Source organism: Gorilla gorilla, chromosome X (assembly GCF_029281585.2).
Source record: "Gorilla gorilla gorilla isolate KB3781 chromosome X, NHGRI_mGorGor1-v2.1_pri, whole genome shotgun sequence".
NCBI lineage: Eukaryota > Metazoa > Chordata > Mammalia > Primates > Hominidae > Gorilla > Gorilla gorilla.
In genome coordinates this window covers 60236157-60259884 of record NC_073247.2, presented here as the reverse complement: position 1 = coordinate 60259884, position 23728 = coordinate 60236157, and the positions used below count along the sequence as shown (strand labels likewise).

The 23728-nt window shown below is 39.3% G+C and overlaps 1 protein-coding gene across 3 annotated transcripts in view; it reads right to left on the bottom strand.

Moving 5' to 3' along the window:
- CLCN5 (chloride voltage-gated channel 5) overlaps nt 1-23728 on the bottom strand; it is a 161556-nt gene that overhangs the window by 15355 nt on the left and 122473 nt on the right. For 2 of the 3 annotated variants that reach the window (XM_019019652.4, XM_055375782.1), the window contains exons 5-9: nt 13829-13980; nt 11271-11370; nt 7880-8067; nt 3159-3281; nt 2025-2231 (exon numbers count right to left, since the gene is read on the bottom strand). In XM_019019652.4, the coding sequence (XP_018875197.1) occupies nt 2025-2231; nt 3159-3281; nt 7880-8067; nt 11271-11370; nt 13829-13980 (770 nt within the window). Of the gene's footprint in view, nt 1-2024; nt 2232-3158; nt 3282-7879; nt 8068-11270; nt 11371-13828; nt 13981-16100; nt 16305-23728 lie in introns of those variants that run through there. The other variant, XM_063703251.1, reaches the window with a different exon arrangement.

Here is a 23728-nt window from a genome sequence, read left to right as displayed (position 1 = left end):
CCATGCAAAACCAGCAACAATCACCACTTCACTCTTAACCATTATATTTTTTTAAAAAAATTTCAAACACAGAAAAGGTGAAAGAATAGCACAAAGAAGTCCTACATATCTTCATGTAGCTTCTGTAATTGCTACCATTACTGCATTTGTTTTATGATTCTATTTTTTTCTGAAGAATTGGAATTTCACTCAGAAAAGTCAGTTGCACATATAAGGCTCATGTACCCTGAAATGCTTCAGTGCATGTAGGATATAAATGCTTTTATGTCCTAAAAGCAAAGACAGTCTCTTCCATAATCACAGTTCAATGATCAAAATAGGAAATTTACACTAATAACTGTTATTTGATCTATAAATCTCATTCAAATTTCATAACTGTTCTAATAAAACCCTTCTAGAAAAAAAATGTTTTCTCAACTCTTCCCTTCTGTTGAATGTCATTCCCATTTAACAACCTCACCAATTTAACACTACCTTTAAGTCCCTCTACTGCGTAACAGGTAGTTAAACAATCTACTCATATTTCCCCATCTTCTCTCCTGCTAGCTTTCCTCTCCTTTCTAACAGTGCCAGGACGTTTCTCCCTTGAACCAACAAAATTTATTCTATATTTGAAATCTCAATATCTTTGAGTTTACTTCTGGGTCTTGTGGTTAATTTTTTTTTTTTTTTTTTTTGGTTTTCATAAGAAATCATTAGGTTCCTGTTTTGTGAAAAATCCTTTTAAGTGAAATGACCTTAGTCTTGACCCATTCCATATGTGACTTCTTTGTAATTCAAAGAAAATAAAGCAAGAGCCATTATTCTCTTAGGCCCTTAATTATAGCAAGAAAAAAGTAAACCAATGACTTGGAACTTTTTTTAAAAAAAGTCCTTCCTCCTCAAAACAGCATACATTAACAACTGCACAAACATGACAGCCACTACAGAGTTGCCATGGCGGGACTAATTTAGCTGGGCTGAAACAAAAGGTAGAGAGAGGTCCAATACAGAGAGAAACTAATTCAAGTATAGTGTTAGATAGAAATAGAAAGTGAAAAAAACGACATCTGAAGCATACACTGCACTTATATGTACTATTCCATAGCAATAAACAACTTCTTTTAAAATCTATTCTTTCTGTAACTTATTTTGTAAGAGAAGCAATATATACTTGAATAGAATTACATACAATAAAAAGTTAAAATCCTTACTTCTCCTTCACTACCCCTCACTCTCCCACTCACCATAGATAAACATTTTTAACAGTTTGGCGTGAGCCAGGCATCGTGTCTCATGCCTGTAATCCCAGCACTTTGGGAGACTGAGGGAGGAGGATTGCTTGAGTGCAGGAGTTCGAGACTAGCCTGGGCAACATAGTGAAACCCCGTCTCTACAAAAAATACAAAAATTAGCTGGGTTTGGTGGTGCGTGCCTGTAGTTTCAGCTACTTGGGAGGCTGAGGTGGGAGGATCATCTGAGCCAGGGAGGTCGAGGCTGCAGTGAGCCGTGATCATGCCACTGCACTGCAGTCTAGGTGACAGAGTGAGACCCTGTCTCAAAAAAAAAAAAAAAAGTAAAACCAGTTTGGGGTAAAACCACTTTCCAGACATTTTCTATCAGTAAGTGCATGTACACTTTAAAAAAATATGAATTATATTATATACATTACTCAGAAACTGGCTTTTAAAATCTAATGGTGTTTCATAGCCAGAATTCCAAGTCAATATATAAAAGGTTGTCTCATTTAATGGTTGTAAAGTATTCTACAGTATGAACAGAATAGTATTTATTAGATCAGTTCCCTATTGATGGACATTTTTGTTGCTTCAGTTTTTTACTATGTTGACAGACGCTGCACTATCCTTATACACCTTTGTGCACACACATGCTAGGATATCTGTAGGATAAATTCCTACAAGTGGAATTGCTGGGTCAAAGGGTGTTTACATTAACATTGGTAGAACTCTCAAATTCTCACCCCCTAAGATCGTATCATTTATGCTCACAACCAAAAAGAGACTATTAAGGCCACTCATTATTACCTCTCTGCGCTTGGCTTCATTCTTCCTGTATTTGTTGAAGCAGTGGCACAGGATGTTCCCACAGCAGCAAGCCACGTGCACTAGAGGGCCCTCTTTGCCCAGGCTCAAGCCAGACGACACTGCCAGCACCAAGGTGATGGTTTTGATAACCAAAGTCCACTTACCCAAATAGCCCCTAATAATGAAACCACTCAAGATAGTTTTTATCTGCAGGTTAAACACAGAAAGATTGAATATAGACTAAGGAAGTCAACAAGGCTAAGAAGCAAAAATCTGGACCTCATTATAGAAACTGCACCTTTTGAATAAGTGACATATAAATGCTTGACCTACAGTGATCCCTGTTTGGAAGGGAGCCCAGGAGCCCAAGAAAGCAAGAACTGTTCTTTAAGCTTTCATGTTCCCCCTCTTTTTAGGGGGAGGGGAGTGATAGCTGGGCAAGGATGTATTGTAAGTATGAGAGTGTGCATATATGAAGGAGGAGCTGGAGAGGGAGGGATAGGTGTTTTCCTCATGTTACAACGTGGTAGCCCAAGAGGCATGTTTTGAGAGGACAAGGCTAATGTCCCTGAAACAACCTTAAAGGTTAGGTATAGTCTTGATTCCCTGGCTTAAAAAAAAAAAAAAATTGTGACTTATTACCTGGTCAGGAAACAGGGAAGGGCAAAGTCATCCTGGTAACCTAAGTCTCAGTGTCTTCAGTCACTGTCAAGCAATCTAAGCCAAAAGTAGTTAGAAACAGGGTTTTAACCATCCCATGTCGCCTAAATCATATTGTGGGAAAGGTGCCAAATGATTTTCTTTCTTTTGCCCTGAAAAAGCTGACAATAACACTGCTTTTTCATGTCAGAATCTTGGGATATACTCTGGAAGCTTTTTGGATAGGGAACAGGGGAAGTTTTCCAGAGCCTGGCTCAACAGGAACCCTCAGGAGGCTAAGAATCAACTCCCTTTAATTTCCAGGTAGCCCAGGCTGAGAGGGACTTGTGGAAAGACCTAGGTCTTAGATGGCCTCAGGATCTGATCCTGTTTAACATTCATCAAATTGTGGTATGTGCTGGAATACATATTAAGAGATTTTAACCAAAAAGTATTCATATTGTAACCATTTATAAACCATTTTAAGAGACTCACCTCAGGGATTCCAGAGCCACAGGCATAAGGCGCAAACACCTTGACAAGAGATACGGCAAGGAAGGCAAATAGGAGAGCCCAGAGGACGTACATGAAATAATTGACTATGTAGGCAAAGGCTCCCTGGAACAGGGGGAAAAAGAAGCTTGTGTTAGCCTAGACAGCTTCAGTGAGACATGCAGCTCTTCTGAGTAATGTTTTTTCAGGAAAAAAAGTCCAAAAAAAAAAAAACACCAAGATTAAATTGTTCAAGACTTTTCTTTCCGAATTGTCAACTACTGAAACACTGTCAGGCCATTTAGTACTGAAAATGAGATGCTTTGCTACACCCAAAGGAAATTTACCATGGATTCTAAGGATGAACAAGGAAAAGAGCAAACGGAAAACCATGAAACAAAATTCTCTTTCTATATGAGTGCTTTGATGGGTTTTGTAGTCAAATATATATGATTCCATGTCATTTTACCAAGAGTCTTAAGAGCACCCCCCTAGCTTTTTTGGAATGGCTGAACCTTGGCTTCACATCTGAAGTGAAGAGCGGATCTAAAGTTCCACTAAATTCACCTTTGGCTACCTACCTTGGTGTCAAATTCTCATAGTTTATAGTAACAAAATTTTGAGTGTTTGGCTTTTTTCTTTGCTTTTAAAAACTTTTTTATTATATGTATTTAAGGTGTACAACATGATGTTTTATATATATACATATAGCGAAATTGTTACTACATTGAAATAAACTTACATGCATATCACCTTCCATAGTTACCTTTCTTTGTATGTGTGGTAAGAGCATCTAAAATATACTCTTAGCAAATTTTTAGTATACAGCATTATTAACTCTACTGTACATTACCTCTCTAGACTTATTCACCCTACCTCACTGCAAATTTGTACCCTTTGGTCCACTTCTCCCCATTTCCTCCTCCTCCATGCCCCAGGTAACCACCACTCTGCTCTCTGGTTCTGTTTACTCAACTTTCTTTTTTAGAGTCCACATATAACTACATCTTCAAGAAAATTTTGGTACCACAGACTCAGGAACAACCATATAAGTAGAAAGTTTTGGACCCTGGCGGTACCAGATATAAATAAATAAAATGGAAACAACTATTTTTTTAAAATAGAAAGAATATACTTTTTGAGACTATTCCCCTGTGATAAATGAAGCATGCCACAAAAGAAATCTAGCTTTGACCAGCAGGAAAGATTCATCCATATTAAAGGGCCTGCAAATCGTCATGTCTTACAAAAAAAGCAATTTTGATTAGGAAGTTATGCTTGCTGGTAGAAATATTAGGAATTGCAACTCACTCAGTAAATATAAAACCCAATGGACTTTTGACTTCATAACACAAAACACTATTAAAGTAACTCACTGACCTAGACAAAGAGAACCAGAATGCTCAGGTTTTTTCTGAGTTGTAAATTTGACACAGGTTTTCCATTATCTTAGGCCCTCAGAGGAACACATGATTGCTATTTCTTTGCCTTTCCAATGTAGCTAAGGAGGAAGAAGACTGCAGAGGTAGGAAACGAAGAGGGTAAGGGAGTGAAAGGAAAAGTAACTCAAACTGGCCAGAGGCAGAGACCAGGAGGCCAATTTCCTGGCATTTGGAGAAGGCTTCTTAAAACCTAGAGGAGGCCAAGGCGGGCGGATCACGAGGTCAGGAGATCAAGACCATCCTGGCTAACATGGTGAAACCCCGTCTCTACTAAAAATACAAAAAAATTAGCCGGGCGTGGTAGCGGGTGCCCGTAGTCCCAGCTACTTGGGAGGCTGAGGCAGGAGAATGGCGTGAACCCGGGAGGCGGAGCGTGCAGTGAGCCGAGATCGCACCACTGCACTCCAGCCTGGGTGACAGAGTGAGACTCCGTCTCAAAAAACAAACAAACAAACAAAAAGCAAAACCTAGAGGACTCTTTCCCCAGGGAAGGATTTCGTTCATAAAAAGAAGAGCCAGAGAAATCTGTCACTAGAGCAAATCTCAAGCTCCAGTTTGAAAGTAACTGTTGGAATGCTTACACACATACAGCTATAAAGGGGCAGCATGAGGCAGCCCTGCAGTGATAGAACAGTTCTAAATCTTGACTGTGGTGGTGGTTAAACAAATGTCCACATAGGACAAAATGGCAATGAACTACATGCGTGCACGCACACACACACACACAAATACATACAAAAATCAATGTGTGTAAACTAAATGGTGAACTAAAGCCTGTGGATTGTACCTATGTCAATTTCCTGGTTTTGCTATGGTACTACATTTATGCAAGCTGTTGCCATTGAGGGAGGGAAGGCTGGGGGAAGGGTACTGAGGACCTCCTTGTACATTGTTTTGCAACTTCCTATGAATCTGTAATTACTTTTGTGTGTGTGTGTGTGTGTGTGACAGGATCTCACTCCACTGCCCAGGTTGGAGTGCAGTGGCACTATCATTGCTCACTACAGCCTGGATCTCCTGGGTTCAGGGAATCCTCCCACCTCACCTTCTGAGTAGCTGGGACTATAGGTGGTTGCTACCATGCCCAGTTTTTTTATTTTTAGACACAGGGGTCTCGATATATTGCCCAGGCTGGCCTCAAACTCCTGGCCCCGAGGGGTCCTCCCTCCTCAGCCTCCCAAAGTGCTGGGATTACAGGCATGAGGCACACCTCACTCAGTCCTTGGAGGAGAGGATTTTTTTTTTTTTTTTTGAGATAGAGTCTTGCTCTGTCACCCAGGCTGGAGTGCAGTGGTGCGATCACGGCTCACTGCAACCTCCACCTCCCAGGTACAAGTGATTCTCCTGCCTCAGCCTCCTGAGTAGCTGGCATGACAGGCGCTCACCACCACGCCTGGCTAATTTTATATATATATGTGTGTGTATATACATGTTTTTGTTTGTTTTGTTTTTTTTGTAGAGACAGGGTTTCACCATGTTGGCCAGGCTGGTTTCAAACTCTTGACCTCAGGTGATCCACCCACCTTGGCCTCCCAAAGTGCTGGGATTACAGGCCACCGCGCCTGGCCAATTACATTTAAAATAAAAGAATCCCCCCAAAAGCAAGGGAAATACACACACACACACACACACACACACACACACACACACACACTCTCTCTCTCTCTCTCTTTCACACCCACCCTAAGTTGTAGGACTTCTCAAACTTTTCTACCTAAGTTCTCCTAATCTAGGAGAGAGTAAACAAAGGCATCAGAGTATGGGACAGGGTATCCGGAAGCAGAGCTGAAAGATTTTTTTTTTTCTTAACAAGTATGAAATTTTGCATTCAATTTTTAAATGATTATTTACATATAATTTTTGAAAAAAATTCCAAATATTCAGGAAAAAGTAATGCTCTGGGAAGGCAAATAATGTTTGTCCTATAGTTTCACCTACCCTCTGGCACACTGACCTTACCCTAGTTTGAGAAGCATAGACCTAAACTCTCTCAAACATATGGCATGTATCTATCCCTTTTATTGAACTCTTTACCTAAGCCAATATGCATAGTCATACATGTATATAAACACTCCTATTTCTATCTTTATTCTTTTTCTATTCTCCTTTTCCCTGGACTGTTTGTATTTGTGTATGTGTGTGCACATGCCACCTCAAATTGTTTGTAGACCAAGGAGGGTAATATAAATGTTTAAAAGTACAAACATACATCCTAGTCTTGTTTCCCTCACTAACAAAATAGATGAGTAGTGAACTAAGGTGGTACCTGTCTTTGTTGGCGGAAGTCAGGATGGAATTGGGAGTTGAGAGTTTTTTGCTTTGTGTGCTTTTGTTTTCAGTAGGAGAGATCAAACATATAACTGAGTGGTAAAATAAAGGTAAGGAACTGAAAAATAAGCAAAGTTACCTTGGCATCAAAAAACATATGGTAGGCCAAGCACAGTGGCTCATGCCTGTAATCTCAGCATTTTGGAAGGCCAAGGCAGGAGGGTCACTTGAGCCAAAGAGTTCGAGACCAGCCTAGGCAACATAGTAAGACTCCATTTTTACAAAATAAATAAATAAATAAATTATCTAGGTGTGGTGGTGCACGCCTTTAGTCCCAGCTACTCCTGAGGAGGACTGGTGGGAAGACTGCTTGAGGCTAGGAGGTTGAGGCTGCAGTGGTGAGCTATGGTCATGTCACTGTACTCCAGCCTGGGTGACAGGGAAAGACCCTGTCTCAAGAAAAAAAACAAAAACGTATGCTAGAAGACAACGACAAATGAAAATATTGATTTGATTACAAAATGGAACGATAGGCAATTTTATTCCTGGGTTTCTGTTATTTTGACATGGAATGCATTGTACTTTTTTCAATGTTCTAATGCAATGCTCAGGGAAAATCACTTTTCAAATCTATATACATAAACACATTTTTAACTCACTCTGTCCTTCATTAGAAATTATAGCTCACCTGTTGGCTGCCTCTGACACTTCTTTTGAAATGATTAGAAAAAGAGAAATTCAGTCACACTATGTACTAGTACCTAAGAAGAAACACCAGGCTTAGTAAAGCAAACAAAAAACCATTTTAAACATAAGCGTCAAATGACTCTACACATCAGCAGAGATGGAAATAGAGCTGCACTTAAACCACAGAGAAAGGCAGCTGGTACTGGTTCCCCTTTCTGTGGAAAGGAAAATAAAGGAAGATTCCGCAATTGCTGTGAGCACAGTATAAGAAATAAAATAAATGTAAGAAGAAAAGTCAGTGGCTCATAAAACATCACTACATGTTACCTCATCTGTGCTGATGATAAGCTGGGACCAACTATTCCACTCTGGACATTTGTCTCTCTCTTCAAAGGTGACATGCTCAGAGTTCCAGCAACAATGTTCATGGTTAAACCAGAATCCCCCTGTGCATATACCTTCTTTTAAGTCTGTCATCCAATGAGCAGAGATGTCTATCAAACCAGCTAACGAACCTGATTTGTGGGGAGGGAGGGAAAGGCCAAAGTTAAACTGAATCTCAGAAACTTTGGTCATCAGAATAAGCTTTGTCAGAGAAAATGAGGGGAAAGGAATCAAAGTAACAGATAAGCACATACTTCCCCATTCCACCTGTAACCTCTTTCTCATTGTGTGTTTGCTTGATTTTCACTTATTATCTCTGCACTAAACACTGCCATCTGTGGAATTTCTATATAGAAGGGACTTAGGGAAAGCAAAATGGTTAAGTGGGAGCAAGGGGCTAGTGGGCCTGTCTTTAAGCTGAACTAACAGGGCAAAAACACTATTTTGACTTCAACTTTATGAATACTGATCCATAAAGAGTCAAGTTTATTAAAGATTCTTTTATTCTCACATATATATATATATACATATACATATATACAAGATTCAGAATATGTGAATTGCCCAACATTGAGGAATATTCTATGATGTTTATTTGAGATTGCTTAGAGAGGAGAGCTGGCGAAGATTATGGGGAGAAGGGCTAAGCCTTAATAGCAGGATTATGCTCCATGGACAAGGGAATTTGAGCAATGGCACGAAGGCATTCTAGGCTAAAGGAGCTGAATCTATCAAAGCACAAACTGTGATGTGCATGGAAGGTGAGATGAAGCTATAGACATGTTGAGGCCTCCTGAACCTAGGACATGAACATCCTGAAGTTTTCTTACTGAGAAAGAGCAAACAGTATTATACACAGAACATTCACCAAAGAAAATGATGGGAAATGGAATCGTGAACTGGGGACTTAGGATGCACTGTGGCTAATAGACTGATAGGGTTAAGACAGTTATAGTAATTTAGATTCTGGCCTTCTCATCATTTCTGTCATCCAGATGAAGAAACTCTGGCATAAAGAAATTAAATGGCCCAGAATCATGCTTTAGGGAAATAGTAAAGCCATCACAAAATTCACAGCCCCTGAATTCCCAGACTGTTCCAGCATTCTGACACACTGCTTCTATTGTTGCTCTCCAATGCTTAAAAACAAAAAACCCTGTGTGTACAAGGGAAAGAAAAATATTCACTGACCACCTAGTGACAAGAAATACATTAAAAAGTTGAGGATATTATGCCTACATTCCAACGGGTGGGAGGCCATGTCATGTGTATGTTTTGGTAGGTGCTAAAAGTGTTAACACAGGTTACTTACATACTTGAAGAATCTAGTCAAATCTAACACATTGTTTGACACCTACACTTGGCCACTCCGGTCCACAATCTTCTCTGCCTTCTATCTGTTACTGCCTGGATTCGGAAAATTACCATGATGTTATACAGTTTGGCTTATTCTCTGGTTGTCTCACGTGTGCATGTCTTATTTCACCTAACACTGGTACCCTCAATCCTGTCTTCTCCTTCTACCTCTCCTCCTCCCCAGAGTCAGTTCTTTCTTCTCTGGTTACAAATTGTATTAGGTTTCCCCTACCCTGAAGAATAAAATGCTGTCCCTTGTCCTTGTTATCATTTCAAGCCTTTACCCTTCCTCTCTCTCCTATGACTACCAAAACTTCTACAGTGGTTGCCTTCCCTTGAAATCTATTAGGTTGGTGCAAAAGCAATTGCGGTTTTCGCCATTAAAAGTAATGCAATTACTTTTGCACAAACCGAATAGATTTAGCTTCTAATATTTTTCTGAGATGGCTTTTCAAGGTAATTGCTGTGTTCCTAACTGCTAGGTCATATAATCTTTTCTCAGCCATCTTCCTTGTCCTCAGCCTCTCTGCAATACTTAGCATTACAGACCACCCAGTCTATTATTAGGCAGCTCCAAAGAGCCAGACCATGTTCTCTCTCCTGTAAGAGCCAGAAGGGGCAGAGTTAACACCCTAGGCCATGGGTTAGCAAACTATAGCCCAAGGACCAAATCCTGTCTGTCTCCTATTTTTGCAAATAAAGTTTTTCTGGTCACAGCTAGGCTCGTTTGTTTACCTATTGTCTATGGCTGCTTTCGTGCCACATCAGCAGAATGGAGTGGGTGCTAGAGAGAACACTTGGCCCACAAATCCTAAAATATTTACTATCTGGCTCCTTTACAGCAGAAGTTTGCCAATCCCTGCCCCAGACAATTTTTTAAAACCCAGCTATAGATAAGCCATTCTTCATTTGCTACAGTCACATTCTACTCCATGGCTCATGAATTATTCTCTCTTGGTAACGGCAGCAGCAGCAGCATTAACAACTGTCTGCTGTGCTTAATAAGTGCTATTATGTGCTATATCTCATTTAATCCTCACAGCAAACTTCTAACATAGGGACTTTGATTATCACCATTTTACAGATCAGTAAACTAAGGCTTCCAGGGGTTAAGAAACTTGCTCAAAGCCACAAAATTAGCAAGTGGTGGGGCTTGGATTCAAATCCAGGCAGCCTAAAACTAGAGCCTCTACTTGCTGTTAACTACCACTGTATACCTTCCACCTCCAGGTTTCCACCTAACTTCTCTTTCAGCTCAAGATTACAGATTTGCCTAGGCCCTATCCTTTAATGCCATAAGGACACACCTCTTACCATCTCTACCTAGTGTCCTTGGCCCTCTCCTCCCCCCAACGGGTGAGAAACCTTCTTGGGAACTTGGTTGAAAGCTGTATTTGTACAGTAAGTATACCATTTTTAGTGAGACTGTATATTATATGGAGTGGCAGGGGAGGTTGATGGAGTTTATAGGGCAAGGTGGCACCATTCCACCCCCAGCCACTATGAAAGAATGAGATGATAAGCTTCTTGGGAGTATGAGCCATATCTTACATGCTTTTCTGCATCACCAAATGAGAGAGTAGATGTTTAAGAAACACCCACAAAATGTCTCAGGAAGTCCTCTTCCACATCTTATCTCCTAAAACCCATGCAGTATGTATTAAAAAAAAAAAACTGTCTCCAACAGAAGGGCTCTTCCTCAAAACAAGCACCAAAGGGCTAACATCACCTTAAAATGGATACAGTATTTTATAGTGTACAAAATGCATTTAAATGCATTTCCTCATTTATTCAAGGTAAGAATTGCAGGTATTAGTACCCTTTACAGATGGGGACATTGAGCTTCTATAAGGTTCACCAGCAATTCATTTAAGGTAGACAAATAGGAAAACACAGTATGTGACTCAGCTCAGGACTTACGGGAGAGACATACCACAATTTTAGGAGATTTGTTTTGAAAACTAACAGTTTACCATACCTGATAAAAGCCCAATAAGGAGCATCAACAACCAGCCGGAAAAAGCATCACTCACACTGTGAATTAAGGCCCATGTTGACTCTTTGCTTTTATTGGTAATCTAGGGGAAAATGAGAAAACATTGGTACACTCTACACACACCATTTTTTCACTTAAAAACTGTTCAACAAAGAAATACAAAGACAAATCACTGGAGAATAGAGACCAATTTAGAGCTACCTTTCACATAATCTTTAGCTGAACCAGTTTCACTAACAACTTTGAGGTTTACCGAAACCCCACCTTCATCTACAGTATTGTAATGCCCACAAGTCCCTTATTCAGAGCTTCCTCCCAAGCCATCATTTCTTATAGCATCAACTTGTTTTGCTTATTGCAGTGGTATCTTTCTGTCCTGGACATCAGATATTCCAAGGGCAATCTCTTGACTCACAGCAAAGAGTTTCAATGTTTTTCAAAGAATAAATAAACACAGGCTTATTTGAGTGATAAAAGTACAAATTGAGGCTTACTACCTGGGGGCTGTGGTTCAGGTCAGGCAAATTCCCAGACTTCATCCCACAAACCCCTAATTGTACAGTGGTCACCGATACTAAGTGATAGCAACGATGTATCTCTTTTCATTTTCAACAACCTGCTGGTAACATCAAGGCTATCAGGAGGTGCAGAAAGTTTTATCTTTTAAGTCCTAGACTTGACGATTTAACCCTTCAGGGCCTACATTTTAAAAATCAACATTCTGACAGTTTTGTCACTGGTACCTCCCCTTTCTCTGTACCTCTATTTCTTATCTTTGAAATGGCAACTTAGTTACCCCACCTTATCTACAGTAACATCACAAACAATAAATTATTCTGAGAATTTCAAAAGCATTTTTTTAAATAGTTTTGATCTATGACTCTAAGTTTCCAATTTCAGTGCTGAAAAGGAACAAAGTTACATTTTTCCCTGTGACAGTGTTTCCCTTCTGATAATGAACAGTTAATGCTATAAAACAAAAAGCCCCCTTGGGCTATTTGATAAACACACTTTAACTGGTTTTGGATTACTAATTGGCATAATTTGCCTCAGATGCAACCATTAATATAAAAGGAAGTGTGCACTTGTCATATCACAGGTGACTCTCATAATCTGGATAACATGTTGAATATGCAACTGATGACAAACTGGTAAATTACAGATGGCAGAAATTCTAAAGCCCACCTGATGAATTGATACATACGATAGAAAGAATATGTGTATATGTTCCCAAATGGCAGAAATCTTATGAAAAAACATGAAATGCTTTATAGTGATCAACTTTTCGAGTTGTGACAAGAAAACTCGGTGGAATCACCAAATATCCATGGATTAAGAAGGAATTTCTCAAAACCTGTACTTGGGACAACCTGACTCCTGGGTTCAGGTGGTCGTGAGAAAATCAGTCAGGAGCTGGAAAGGCTTAAGAATGAAAGTCAATCTCCACCTGACTACTCAAGAGATTTGCTTGGTTCTAAGAGGAGGAAATCATGAACTTGGGAGAGAATGGGGCAGCTTAAAAAATCACATTTCAAATCTGGAGTCCAAGCAGAAATAGTAAGAAAGAAAAAAAAAATAATACCTATTGTGGGTTGAAGAAGTGACTCACCAGAGGACCACCTACTGAGAATCTCTGGGGTTGGACACCTATTTTTTTAATAAGCTCTCCATGTGGCCCTTATACAAACCAGAAATTGTGATTCCCTAATTTAAATGATACACAGCAACAAGTTAAAGGCAAATGACCTTGGCAAGTCTCTCTGAGAAGTTTTCACAGTACTTCAAAAACAGAAAAGTGGGGAAATTCTCTTGCTAAATTCAAAAGAACCTGTGCTATAGCCATAAGTACCATCTATTACCTATCACATTAAGTTAATGTCCCCAGTTTGAATTTAACTGGTCTTGTGGTTTTGTTGGAGTTGAAAGCGTAAGTTTACTTTGGTTTTATGGTTGTACAAGATCAATAATCACAAGGAGTTTACTTTGTATGCTTCAGTAAACACTAGGGCTCTGAGATTTTTTCTTTTATTCCTTTAACAGAAAACCATTTACTTTTCTTAGTTATGAATATCCTGCATTAAGGAAAAAACCATAAAAGAGAGATTATATGGGAAAGGAAGATCTTTGACATTTATTTTGCCACCTTCCTCCAAGTTTGTTTTCACCTCTCTTCAGAGGCATTTATATCCCTTTTAGCTGTGAGGATCCTTTTCGACTATTTACTATAGTAAGATAAATCATTAAATACAATTTTTAAAATTTAGGATAAAAATTATGTGCAAGCACCAACATGGCACATGTATACATATGTAACAAACCTGCACGTTGTGCACATGTACCCTAGAACTTAAAGTATAATAAAAAAATTATGTGCAAGATGTCTTTAAAAATAAATTTAAAAATGAAACTCTATATTGCCAACAGAAACCAGATTCAGTCACATCCAGGGCTGAAGAAAGGAAAGAATAGAAAGAATATGTATCTTCAATTTCTTCCCCTGTATTTCCTAACACTTACCCATGTGCCATCTTTTGTCTTACCTCTCGGTGCCTATCCCGGTCTCGAGACTTCTCTCTCACCCAATCAATTGTATTGAAATCATCATAGGTCCCTACACCAGGGATTGGCTCCTCCAAGAAGTCCATGATCCTATTTGAAGAACCTATTCCTCCACCATTGTACGACTTGTCCTCTGTATTGAACAAGAAATAGACATTAGTACTTCAGAAACTCTTAACATTTTTAATACATTCTTTTTGGTTCCAAAAGGCGGGCCCTTAAACTATCAGATGACTACAGTTGGGGTTGATAAAGAAATACAGTCACCTGGTAGGAACATCCATTACATTCAGAGGTTTCTGTGGTGTAGGCACAAAATGATGAGTGGCTAAAGGCAGTGTGAATGGAAAGCAACGGATGAGAGTGACAGTACAAAGAGAGACAGGAGTTGATGTGCAATGGGAAAGGATTTATGAAACAAAAGACAAAAAGGAGGTTGGAGCAGCTTAGGTATTTCAGTTTATGGAAGGGAGACAAAAGGGTCAAAGGCACTTGCAGCCATATCACATCAAGAACCATTTTACATTTATAAGGCAATAATTCAATCCTATGAAGTGGTTTTTGCCTGACTGGGGACTCCAAATAAAGCACGTGGGCCTCTTCACGAGTTAAGTTGGCTGGAGTGTACAAATTTCCCTTCAATAGGTATAAGACTTGATCTCTGATGTAACAGGCTTGTAGGAACTCTAAGTATGTCAGCACAGTCTAAGATTTACAAGCAGAGATTTAAAGAACAGTGTATGATTCAGTGATGAAATGTCCCTCCCTGATCCTTCAACTGCAAGAAACATATCCACCTGCCCACCCATCATAGTCCCTTATCTACTTTGCTTTGGGTACTTCTATTACAATTACTTTTGTGCATGCTTTATCTTCCTTTCTAGACTACAAGCTCTTTGCTGGTAGCCTGATGTCTGATTCATCGTTCCCTTCTCTACAGTGTCTAGCACATATCCAAGAATCAGTATATATCAGCTGAACCAAAATTTGTTTGATGAACGGTGGGAATGGGGGAGAAAGTTTTAAACTCACAAGCTATACTCACACAAGGCTTAAACTTGATTCAAAATATTTCAGCAACATCATCCGATGGAATAAGATTTTGCTATTAAACACAAAATACAAAACAGTACTGAGGAATCTATGCAAATGCACACTGGGGAAAAGTGCAGAGTAATGCCATCATTTAATTCACCCAGCCAAAGCTCACATTTGCAGCACCAACCTCGGCAGGGACAAGGCTTCCTCCAGACTGTTTGGTAATGAATCCCTCTGCAGAGGAGGCCCAAGTGGGCCTGAGCTGACTCCCTCTCCTCCCATCTGCATCCCCATCTTCACTGTAAACTCCAAACAGACAACTTTAGCAATCTCATGGGGAAAGTTTGAAGGAACACCCCAAGCTGTACTTACAATTGGTAAAACAATTGTAAGTCTTCTGAATACCTAAGTCAGCATGCCTTTCACAGGCAAGGTGCACATTTGAAAGAAAAAGCTCTGCAGAGTCCAAATCATCTGTAGGGTCGGGGCGGGGTGGGGGTGGAGTGGAAAAGGTGAACAAGTTAATCTTAAAACCCCAACCAAAGTCCTTTCCATATCTTCATTCGTACCTGACTGTAAAATGGATGGCTGCTGAATCACCAGCCCAGCATTTCCTATCATGTCAGTGTCATACTGATAAAGATGAAAGCTGATGTGTTTCTTGAGAGCTTAGAGGGAAAAAGCCAGCTAGGAAATGAGGGCAGAAAGAGGATAAAGTATGTGTGTGTGGAGGTGGGGGAGGGCAAGCTGTTTCAATTCTCAAGTCCAATGCTGACATGAACACATGACACCAAACAACCAGATATTTACTTTTTAAGGCAGGTTAATGCTCCAGTTGAATTTGCTCTGGTTTAAGAGTTCTCCTTTCAGAAGGGGAAAAATAGGATTTTGTGAAACTGATTTTAAAAATCATCTGATAGCTATCTAATGATACACTATATATCAAATGAGGCCCCCACCTTTAAGGATATTAAGGCAAAATGAAGATCTGCAACAGCTTCTAGCAGGAAAGAAAGAATCCTATTACATCACTAGGTAACATGAGCACCGCATCATCCTCCTTTGTAGTCCGGTTTCCTTAGAAACGCAATTGTCAGGCCCCTCTCAAAGAGCAGGCAGTGATTAGAATCCTACAACAGACTGCTTGCAATTCTCCAGACCCCCTGCTCCCGGGGGGGCATGCTTCAGTCCTTGGTCAGGCTCAAGTCTGCTTACCTTCAATCACAGTTTTCTTTTTTTCTGCCTCAAGGAAGAAATAACCCTGGCAGCCCGCATTTGGTCATTCAGGTTGGGGAGCTTTTACAAAAGAAGCCCCAGTCTGAAGTGCTTTAGAAGGGCACTTGCTGCATTCTCTGCCTTTCACAGCAACAAACGCCACCTAAAGAACTACCAGTGTTCCCTGGCGGTCAGAATGTGATGTCACTGTTGGAGTCACGTGACCAGACCTTTGGACCAGCCTGGGAGAAAGGAAGATTTTTAACCGGGCACAGAAGCCTTAAAGATGTAGTCTCATCTAAACAAATGCCATCAAACTGCGGGCAGTCGGGTCAGCTCAGGAAACCTGGGTCCAGACAAGTCTTAGTCTTCATTTAGCAGAAAGTCCAAGAAGGCAAAGTAGAAATATCCAAAAGAATTTAGAGCTACAGGGGTCCTAAGTATAAAAGGGAGAAAGGCAAATATAAAAAAGGTTTTTTAAAAAATACACTAGATAGCAGCAACGTGGGTAGTCTCACAAAAGTAATGCTGAGTGAAAGATACCAGACACAAAAATGCACATAACATTCATCATGATTCTATGCCTCTAAGTTCAAAAACAGGCAAGCAAGTTATATCATTTTAGAATACAAATGTAAGTGATTACATTTCAAAGAGAAGCAAGGAAATGGCAAAAGTAAAGACAGAAGCTACCCAGAGTAGAGGGATGCCATGTGGGAGGGGCACATGGCAAGGGCAGGGCTTCTGGAATGCTGGTCATTTTTCTTGATCTGGGAGGTGGTTTACCTGAGTGTTCACTTAATAATTATTCTTTAAACTGTACACATGTTTTACGCTTCTTTATGTACAAATCATAATTAAAGGAAAACGTGAAAAACTAAACTTCATATGAACTTACTATACAAGGTCAGTTCTTTAACAGCACCTCATCACTTTGAAAACCCAGAGTATAGTCAAGAAAATGAGTTGTTTCTGAGTAGTAATGCTCTACGCAGAAAGCAACAACAACTCTGATACTCATTAATCCAACCTGGATGAAAGTAGCTATTTTAGCCTGACAATAAATTCACTAGGATGTTTCCATGGTTTTAAAGGGTTGTGAAGGCTATTTTAAAGCAGGTCTTAATTAATTGTGCAATAAGGTCAGTCCGGTAAAGAAAAATAAAATTGCTATCTCCCAACTCCCTAAATTGGGAGGATTCCCTAAGGGAACCCAAAGGACAGCCACTGTTAAACATTAACCCAGTCACAGTGTGCTGTAATAACTGGACCCTATGTGTAGAGCTTTGAAATAGTATTACTCGCATCAATTCTTAAGGTTCGATACACCCTGAAATGTTAATACAACAAAACCTTATGAAATGTGAGGCACTGCATGGGACCTGTATGCTTTCAGTTCATCATTGTTATATTATCTCACTCACTTGATGAACTAATCTAGCATTAAGGAGGAGGATTGAAAATGAAGTGGCAACTGACTGTATTAAGTGGCCATGAGCTACATTGCTGTAAAAAGCAAAAACCATTTGTGGCCCAACTGTGACTGTCTTATTCGATTAAACTTTTAGAAAAGTATGTCTATCTCATTCAAAGAGGGTAATGTGCCTAACCTCTAAAGCCTCCTTCCAAGTTGTTCGTTAGTAAACACAATTTTACCTGTAACAGTATCTGAAGACCACTAAAGAATTCACTTATATTATCTAGTATGATTTACATTATCTATTTACATTACATTAGCTATAGTATTTAGCAGTCGATTTAGCAAAGATACTATCTTTTTTGGTACATAAAAATATATAGTTCCTATGGATTGCATAGCTGGTGCCATGTTATTGACTTTTAATGAAAGTTCATGTGTTTTTCAAATGCTTTATCAGCACTTCCAAGGAAGGGACTTTTTTTTTTTTTTATTCCATGTACAGTTACTTCCTTTGAGAACTAGAGGGCTGGTGGCTATGATTCAGTCCTCATACTAAAACAAGATTTAATTACAATTTAGATTAAGAAATGAGGCACCAGTATCAGAGTTTGACATGCTTTATTTCTTTTATTCTTTTCTACTCTCCATTCCTTCTCTGGCAAACTTACCATCTTTAGTGTGTGTTCATTATACAGACTGCCCAGTGTAGGTCAATTGATATTATTGTGAAAATAAGATAAAGAATTTCTTACCAACTTTTAATGCATCCTATGATAAAAACACAATAATAGACTATTTTGAGATAAGCAGAATTCTTTCTGAAACACTGATCTGACCAGATCATTTCCCAATTTTTACAATGCCAGTGGCCCCTACAGCAATATTTTGAAAACTTTTAGCACATGAAGACCTCTAAATGGTTAATTGACACAAGTGCGGACTGTGAATTTAAAAATATTCATATTTTTAGAATAAGAAAAACAATATATTTTAAAATGTATAATAATGATGATGATGACAGCCATTGCTACTATTTTAGGTTTCATCAGTGAAAAGGTTTAACCTGTTCACACACTTTCATCAAGATATCTATAGCTGACTTGATGACAAACAGCTTAAGTCATTGGTCATATTCCACATCTAGCTGGTTTCTTTTCTTAGCATTTTTAAAACTTAGTAGAATGAAAATAAATTTTTAAAAATTAACTGTCAAGAATGGCAGCAGAAATGATCTACCCATTAACTAATGATGCACAAAGTAACAAAATGCAAAAGGCTTTTCAAAAAAACAATGCATTAAGAGGTAAGCTTCTGGCATGTAAATATGCTGCCAAGGAAGGCAGAGAAAAATTAAACAATGAGCCTACACATCAGGTTGGGTACTTAGGTGAGTCTAGATTTTTGTCTCTATAAGAAAAAAAAAAAGTAAAACTTATCTCAAATTTTGAAGGCATAGTGAATGTTATATATAAAATAACTTAATGTTCTAACAAAAATTATTCAAGTTAAAGTACAATTAGATCTCAACTTGAATGATAGAACAAAAAGCCCCCAAAAGGCTAATTTGCATTGCCTGAGTCCAGGAAAAACATACAGTAAACCAGTCAGAGAAAAAAGTCAACATTGAAACAGCTTTCCCGTTAGGGTTATACTCGGATCTAAAGACTTAACAACAGGTCTCTAGAAACACACTGCTTGAATGAGGAGGCATATAAATGAATGTTTATTTAACTCAGTTCTCATTGTGGAAATCACTGTCTAATTTTTTTCTAAAAATCACATGATGCTTTAAACTGGAAAACCCCTTAAAATACAAGAAAAAAAAATCTGTTGAGAATAATGTTTATTTAAATCCCTAACCAATATGCCATTAGAAATTTACCTAGGGGGCTGAACAGTAACTGATTAAGTGAACTAGTTAAACACTAACAAAAACACAAGAGGAGAAAGAATAGGAAGAAATCTCATGCACGGACCTTGAAGTACTGCTTTAGTAATATCACAGCTGCATGAGGGCTCACTAATTGGCAACAACCTAAAGAAATAAATAAGCATTCAAAGAAATGGGGCAGGGCTATTGGTATATATCACAGGACTTGAAAATAGTCCCTTTAAAAAATGTATTTCAGTTTTACAGGGATATATTGTATTTTTGCAAGGCTGGAACCACATGTACAAAAAATTCAACATTATGCCTAACACACATCAGCAGATATTCATCCTGTAGTCATTTAAACTTTACTTGCATTCAACAGCAAATACTAAGAGCCTATTATATGCCACTTCTTACTTCCATACCCGCATCCTGTTTCCCTTCTTGTACTGGTTCATCCATTCTAGATCTGCCAATAAGTCACATAAACTCTTTCACATCCCATTTCACCTATTTGTCTGATAGTACATTACAGCGGAAGCCCTGATAATTAATCAACATTTGTAGGAACTTTCTATCTAGCAACTTGTGCCTTCATTTTGCTTCTATTTTGTTTTCCCACTCAACTAAGTCCAGTGGCCAAAAAGCATATGTTGTTGGAGTAGCCCTCCCATCTAAGTCCTGGATAGTAACTATGCTTTAGTATACTCTTAGTTTGACCCCTGGGACACTTATTCAGGGCAGCTATTCTGTTGATATGCATCTGTATGCCATACCAGTTTGCTAAATACTGAAATACTTCAGTAGCTACAGATAAATAACCACTTTTTCCTCAGGACTCTCCTCCCCCACCTCACCCCACCCTAGAAACTCCTGAACTTAGCCATGATCCAGCGGCTGGAATACCAGGAGGCTCCAGGACACTGCCCCAGTGCTATGTCTGACAGCCAATCTCACCGGGCAGTGCCTGCATTGTTTTGAATCTCATCCCTGCACTCATTTCATCTAGTGATCCACTGCTTTGGTTCCTGTTCACAGCAGGTTAAAACTTGAAGGTGTCTAACACGCAGGAAGGACAACAAAGAAGAAACTCTATCCCGACTCTGCTGAGAGCTAGACAATAAAAGGGGTGGTGAAGGATGTGGGAAATGGAACTGCAAGAACCCCAACAAATCTATGATATTGAAATGAAGTTTGAGAGTTATGAGAAAAATACAGGAAGGTTGGGCATGGCAGAAAGGCATAGGGAAAGCTGTGGAGACAAGCATGAATTCAGATTCTAACACCTCCTTCTGACTCTTTATTCCCAGTGGATACAGCTCCATCTTTACTGGGTTGTGGCTATTTTCTTGGGGTGTATCTCTTGTAGTCCTCTTATTCCCAGCATCTGCTCAAATCTGGAAGTTCCTGACTCAACTCACTTTCATGACCAGTGGAACCAGGGTGCTAACTGACAGAGTTATCAAAGTAACCAAAACGGCATGAGGACTTTGGCTTGGTATCTGCAGGCTCCCACTGGACTAAGATGCCACAGAAAGCAATGTAGCAATGAAGTAAAGGGGCTAGATTTGACAAAGTTGCTGAGAGGGCTCCCCACAAAAAGTAAACAGCGCCCCACTCCCTTACTTGTTCTTCATTCATTCCTTCTCAATTGTACACATTTATGGGACTGACAAGAGAATGGGAAATGTGATGGGTAGGGAGACACTGCCCTAAAATGCATATTACATACCACAGTGTTGGGAAATCCTTTGGGTAGCATGATCCTGCCTAATAACTTCTAATTATTGTTTTAGAAGCAGCAATTCTCCAGTTCTTCTGTCCTAAGTCTACATTGGTTTCTATTAATTTCCAAAAGGAAACTGGGCACACAAGACTAGCAATTATTCTTTAGCGGGGGGGAAAATTTCAAGACAGAAAATACCAATTGTGAGATTGGTATTTTGGACAGAAAACCAATCTCAGAAAAATAAGTTTCAAAAAAGCATATCTATATATCTATATATATATATATATCTCATGTGGGAATTACTTAAAGAAACAGTTGCACCTGTGCACACCAGTGTATGTGTGTTATTCATTGCAGCACTGTTTGGTAGCAAAAACCCAGAAACAATGAAAGTATCTAGTAATAGGGAAATAGTGCAAGGAAAGAAGTAGACTGATGTGTACTGAAATAGAAACGTATTCCAGACATATTATATGAAAAAAGCAAGTCACAAAATAAGCAGAATATGTCTTTTTCTAAATGTGTGTCTGTATATGTGACTGGATAGAGAAAGAACTGGAAGGATCATACTGAATTCTTTTTGGTGGTTGTCTCTGGAGTGAGAAGAACAAGGGAGACTTTCACATTTTAAAAACCTGTGTATTGTTTGAATCTTTTATAGTGAGACATATTTATGTGTTATATAAGTGATTTTGAAAAGAAAAAATACTAGCAATGCAACTGGAAGAACAGAGACAGGACATTGCAAGGAGCAGACTTATGTTCTGGGAGGCAGATTACTGGGATACTTGTGAACAAAGTAGGTGATAGTTTCTGGTCAACACTAAGAGGGAAAGCCCTGAGAGGAAGAACGCTTATTCAGTTTTTAAATAAGAACAAAGTGTGATCAGACCTATTATCCTGCAGTGAGAAGATGTGGATTCCAATCCTAGCTCCATAACTCACTAGTTGTGTCACCTTGGGCAACTGCCTTAATCTCTGTGGGTTTACAGGTTTTCCATCTGTAACATGAAGGGGTATTAGTAAATATAATGTTAAGGTCCCTTCCAAATTCATACTGTATCATTTTAGCGATGTTTTTTTGTTTGGTCACTCATATATCGGATTGAATGACTTCTGAGAGGCCCTTATCTTTGAAGAATTCCAAATGATATTTTGATTGCATAGCTAACTGAGAATGTTCTACTGGCAAGATCATAAAATGGTGCTACCAATCCTTAGAAAAGCTCATCAGTGAGGTACAGGACAATCTAGTATCTCACTGAGACCCAACATTTCTGGCATGTGGTTAACCACACAGAGCTATACCCATATGGCTACAGTATCTCTGGATTACCTGTTAGCCCCAGATCTTAGAAACATATGGCACATACCCCCTGAAGCATTACAGCAACTGCTTCCTCTACCACGTGTCATGAATTGGAACAAAGTGGAGCCGAAAATATATTTCCTTCAAGAAAGGACCAAAGTGGTTTTATTAAATGAAAATGGGGAACCTCTGGATTCAGCTCCTGCAAGCAAAGCACTTAGAAGTTATTGCTCTCATCCTTACAAGAAAAGGTTGGATAAACCAAAAAAAAATCAATGTTCTTGGACTCATTGGAGAACTGAGGTTGCAGAGGAAACTGCCACCCCAAAATCTGAAGAGAGAAGCTTATTCAAAGAGACACAGCTGAGATCTGCTTACCTGGAGTAGAAATGGCTGGAGCTGGTAGAAACACAAATGGCAACTTGAACAAGCTGCTGAAGGCTGAGTGTGGACTAGCGTGAGTACAGGAAACTCCTGGGGACCACGGTCTTAGGGGAGCTCCCACACCAAAGCTCTACCTCCAGGAACCCCACCAAGTTCTCACAGTGAAGATCTAAGAATCCCTCCTGGCTCTGACAAGGGGAGGGAAAGAGAAATCATTGTGAAACTTGCCAGATATTTCTCCATAACAAAGGCCTCAGGGGAAAATACTTTGCCTGAGCCTTATCCCAGTTGGGAGAAGGACATTCCTCCCACTCCCATCCCATCTAGCCTTCTTATCTCACCTAAAGCAGGGGAACATACTCAACAAGGTGCAGGGCTTCAAGTAAACACATTGGGAATGCTGCAGTCAAAGAAGAGAGTAGAGGGCAGGGAGGACAAAAAGCTATACTACTGGAGAAAAATGTATGAAGGTCACAGCCACAAAACACAGTTCCATCAAACAGTGACATTTAATCAGAGGATTATAAAATTACCACCTCCCCCATACTTCACCGCCACCTCAACAGGGCTCCAGTATAATAATAGTGGATCACAGTTGAAAGAGCTGCAAGACACAGACTCTCTAGAGGAGTTGTCCTCAGGGAAACTCACAATCAAGAGGAGAGACAAAAACAAGGACACTAGAGGAATTTGAAGCCTCTGGCACCTAGTTACACCAAACATGAAATACAGCCCAAGTCCTAGCCAGTTTGCTGTAAATCCTAACACAACGGAATTGAACTATTAATGGAAGCCAATAACAGAAAAATAGCTGGAAAATCCTCAAATACCTGGAAATTAAACAACATATTTCCAAATAACTTGTAAGTCAAAATGTCTCAAGACAAATTTTAAAATATTTCGAAATAAATGA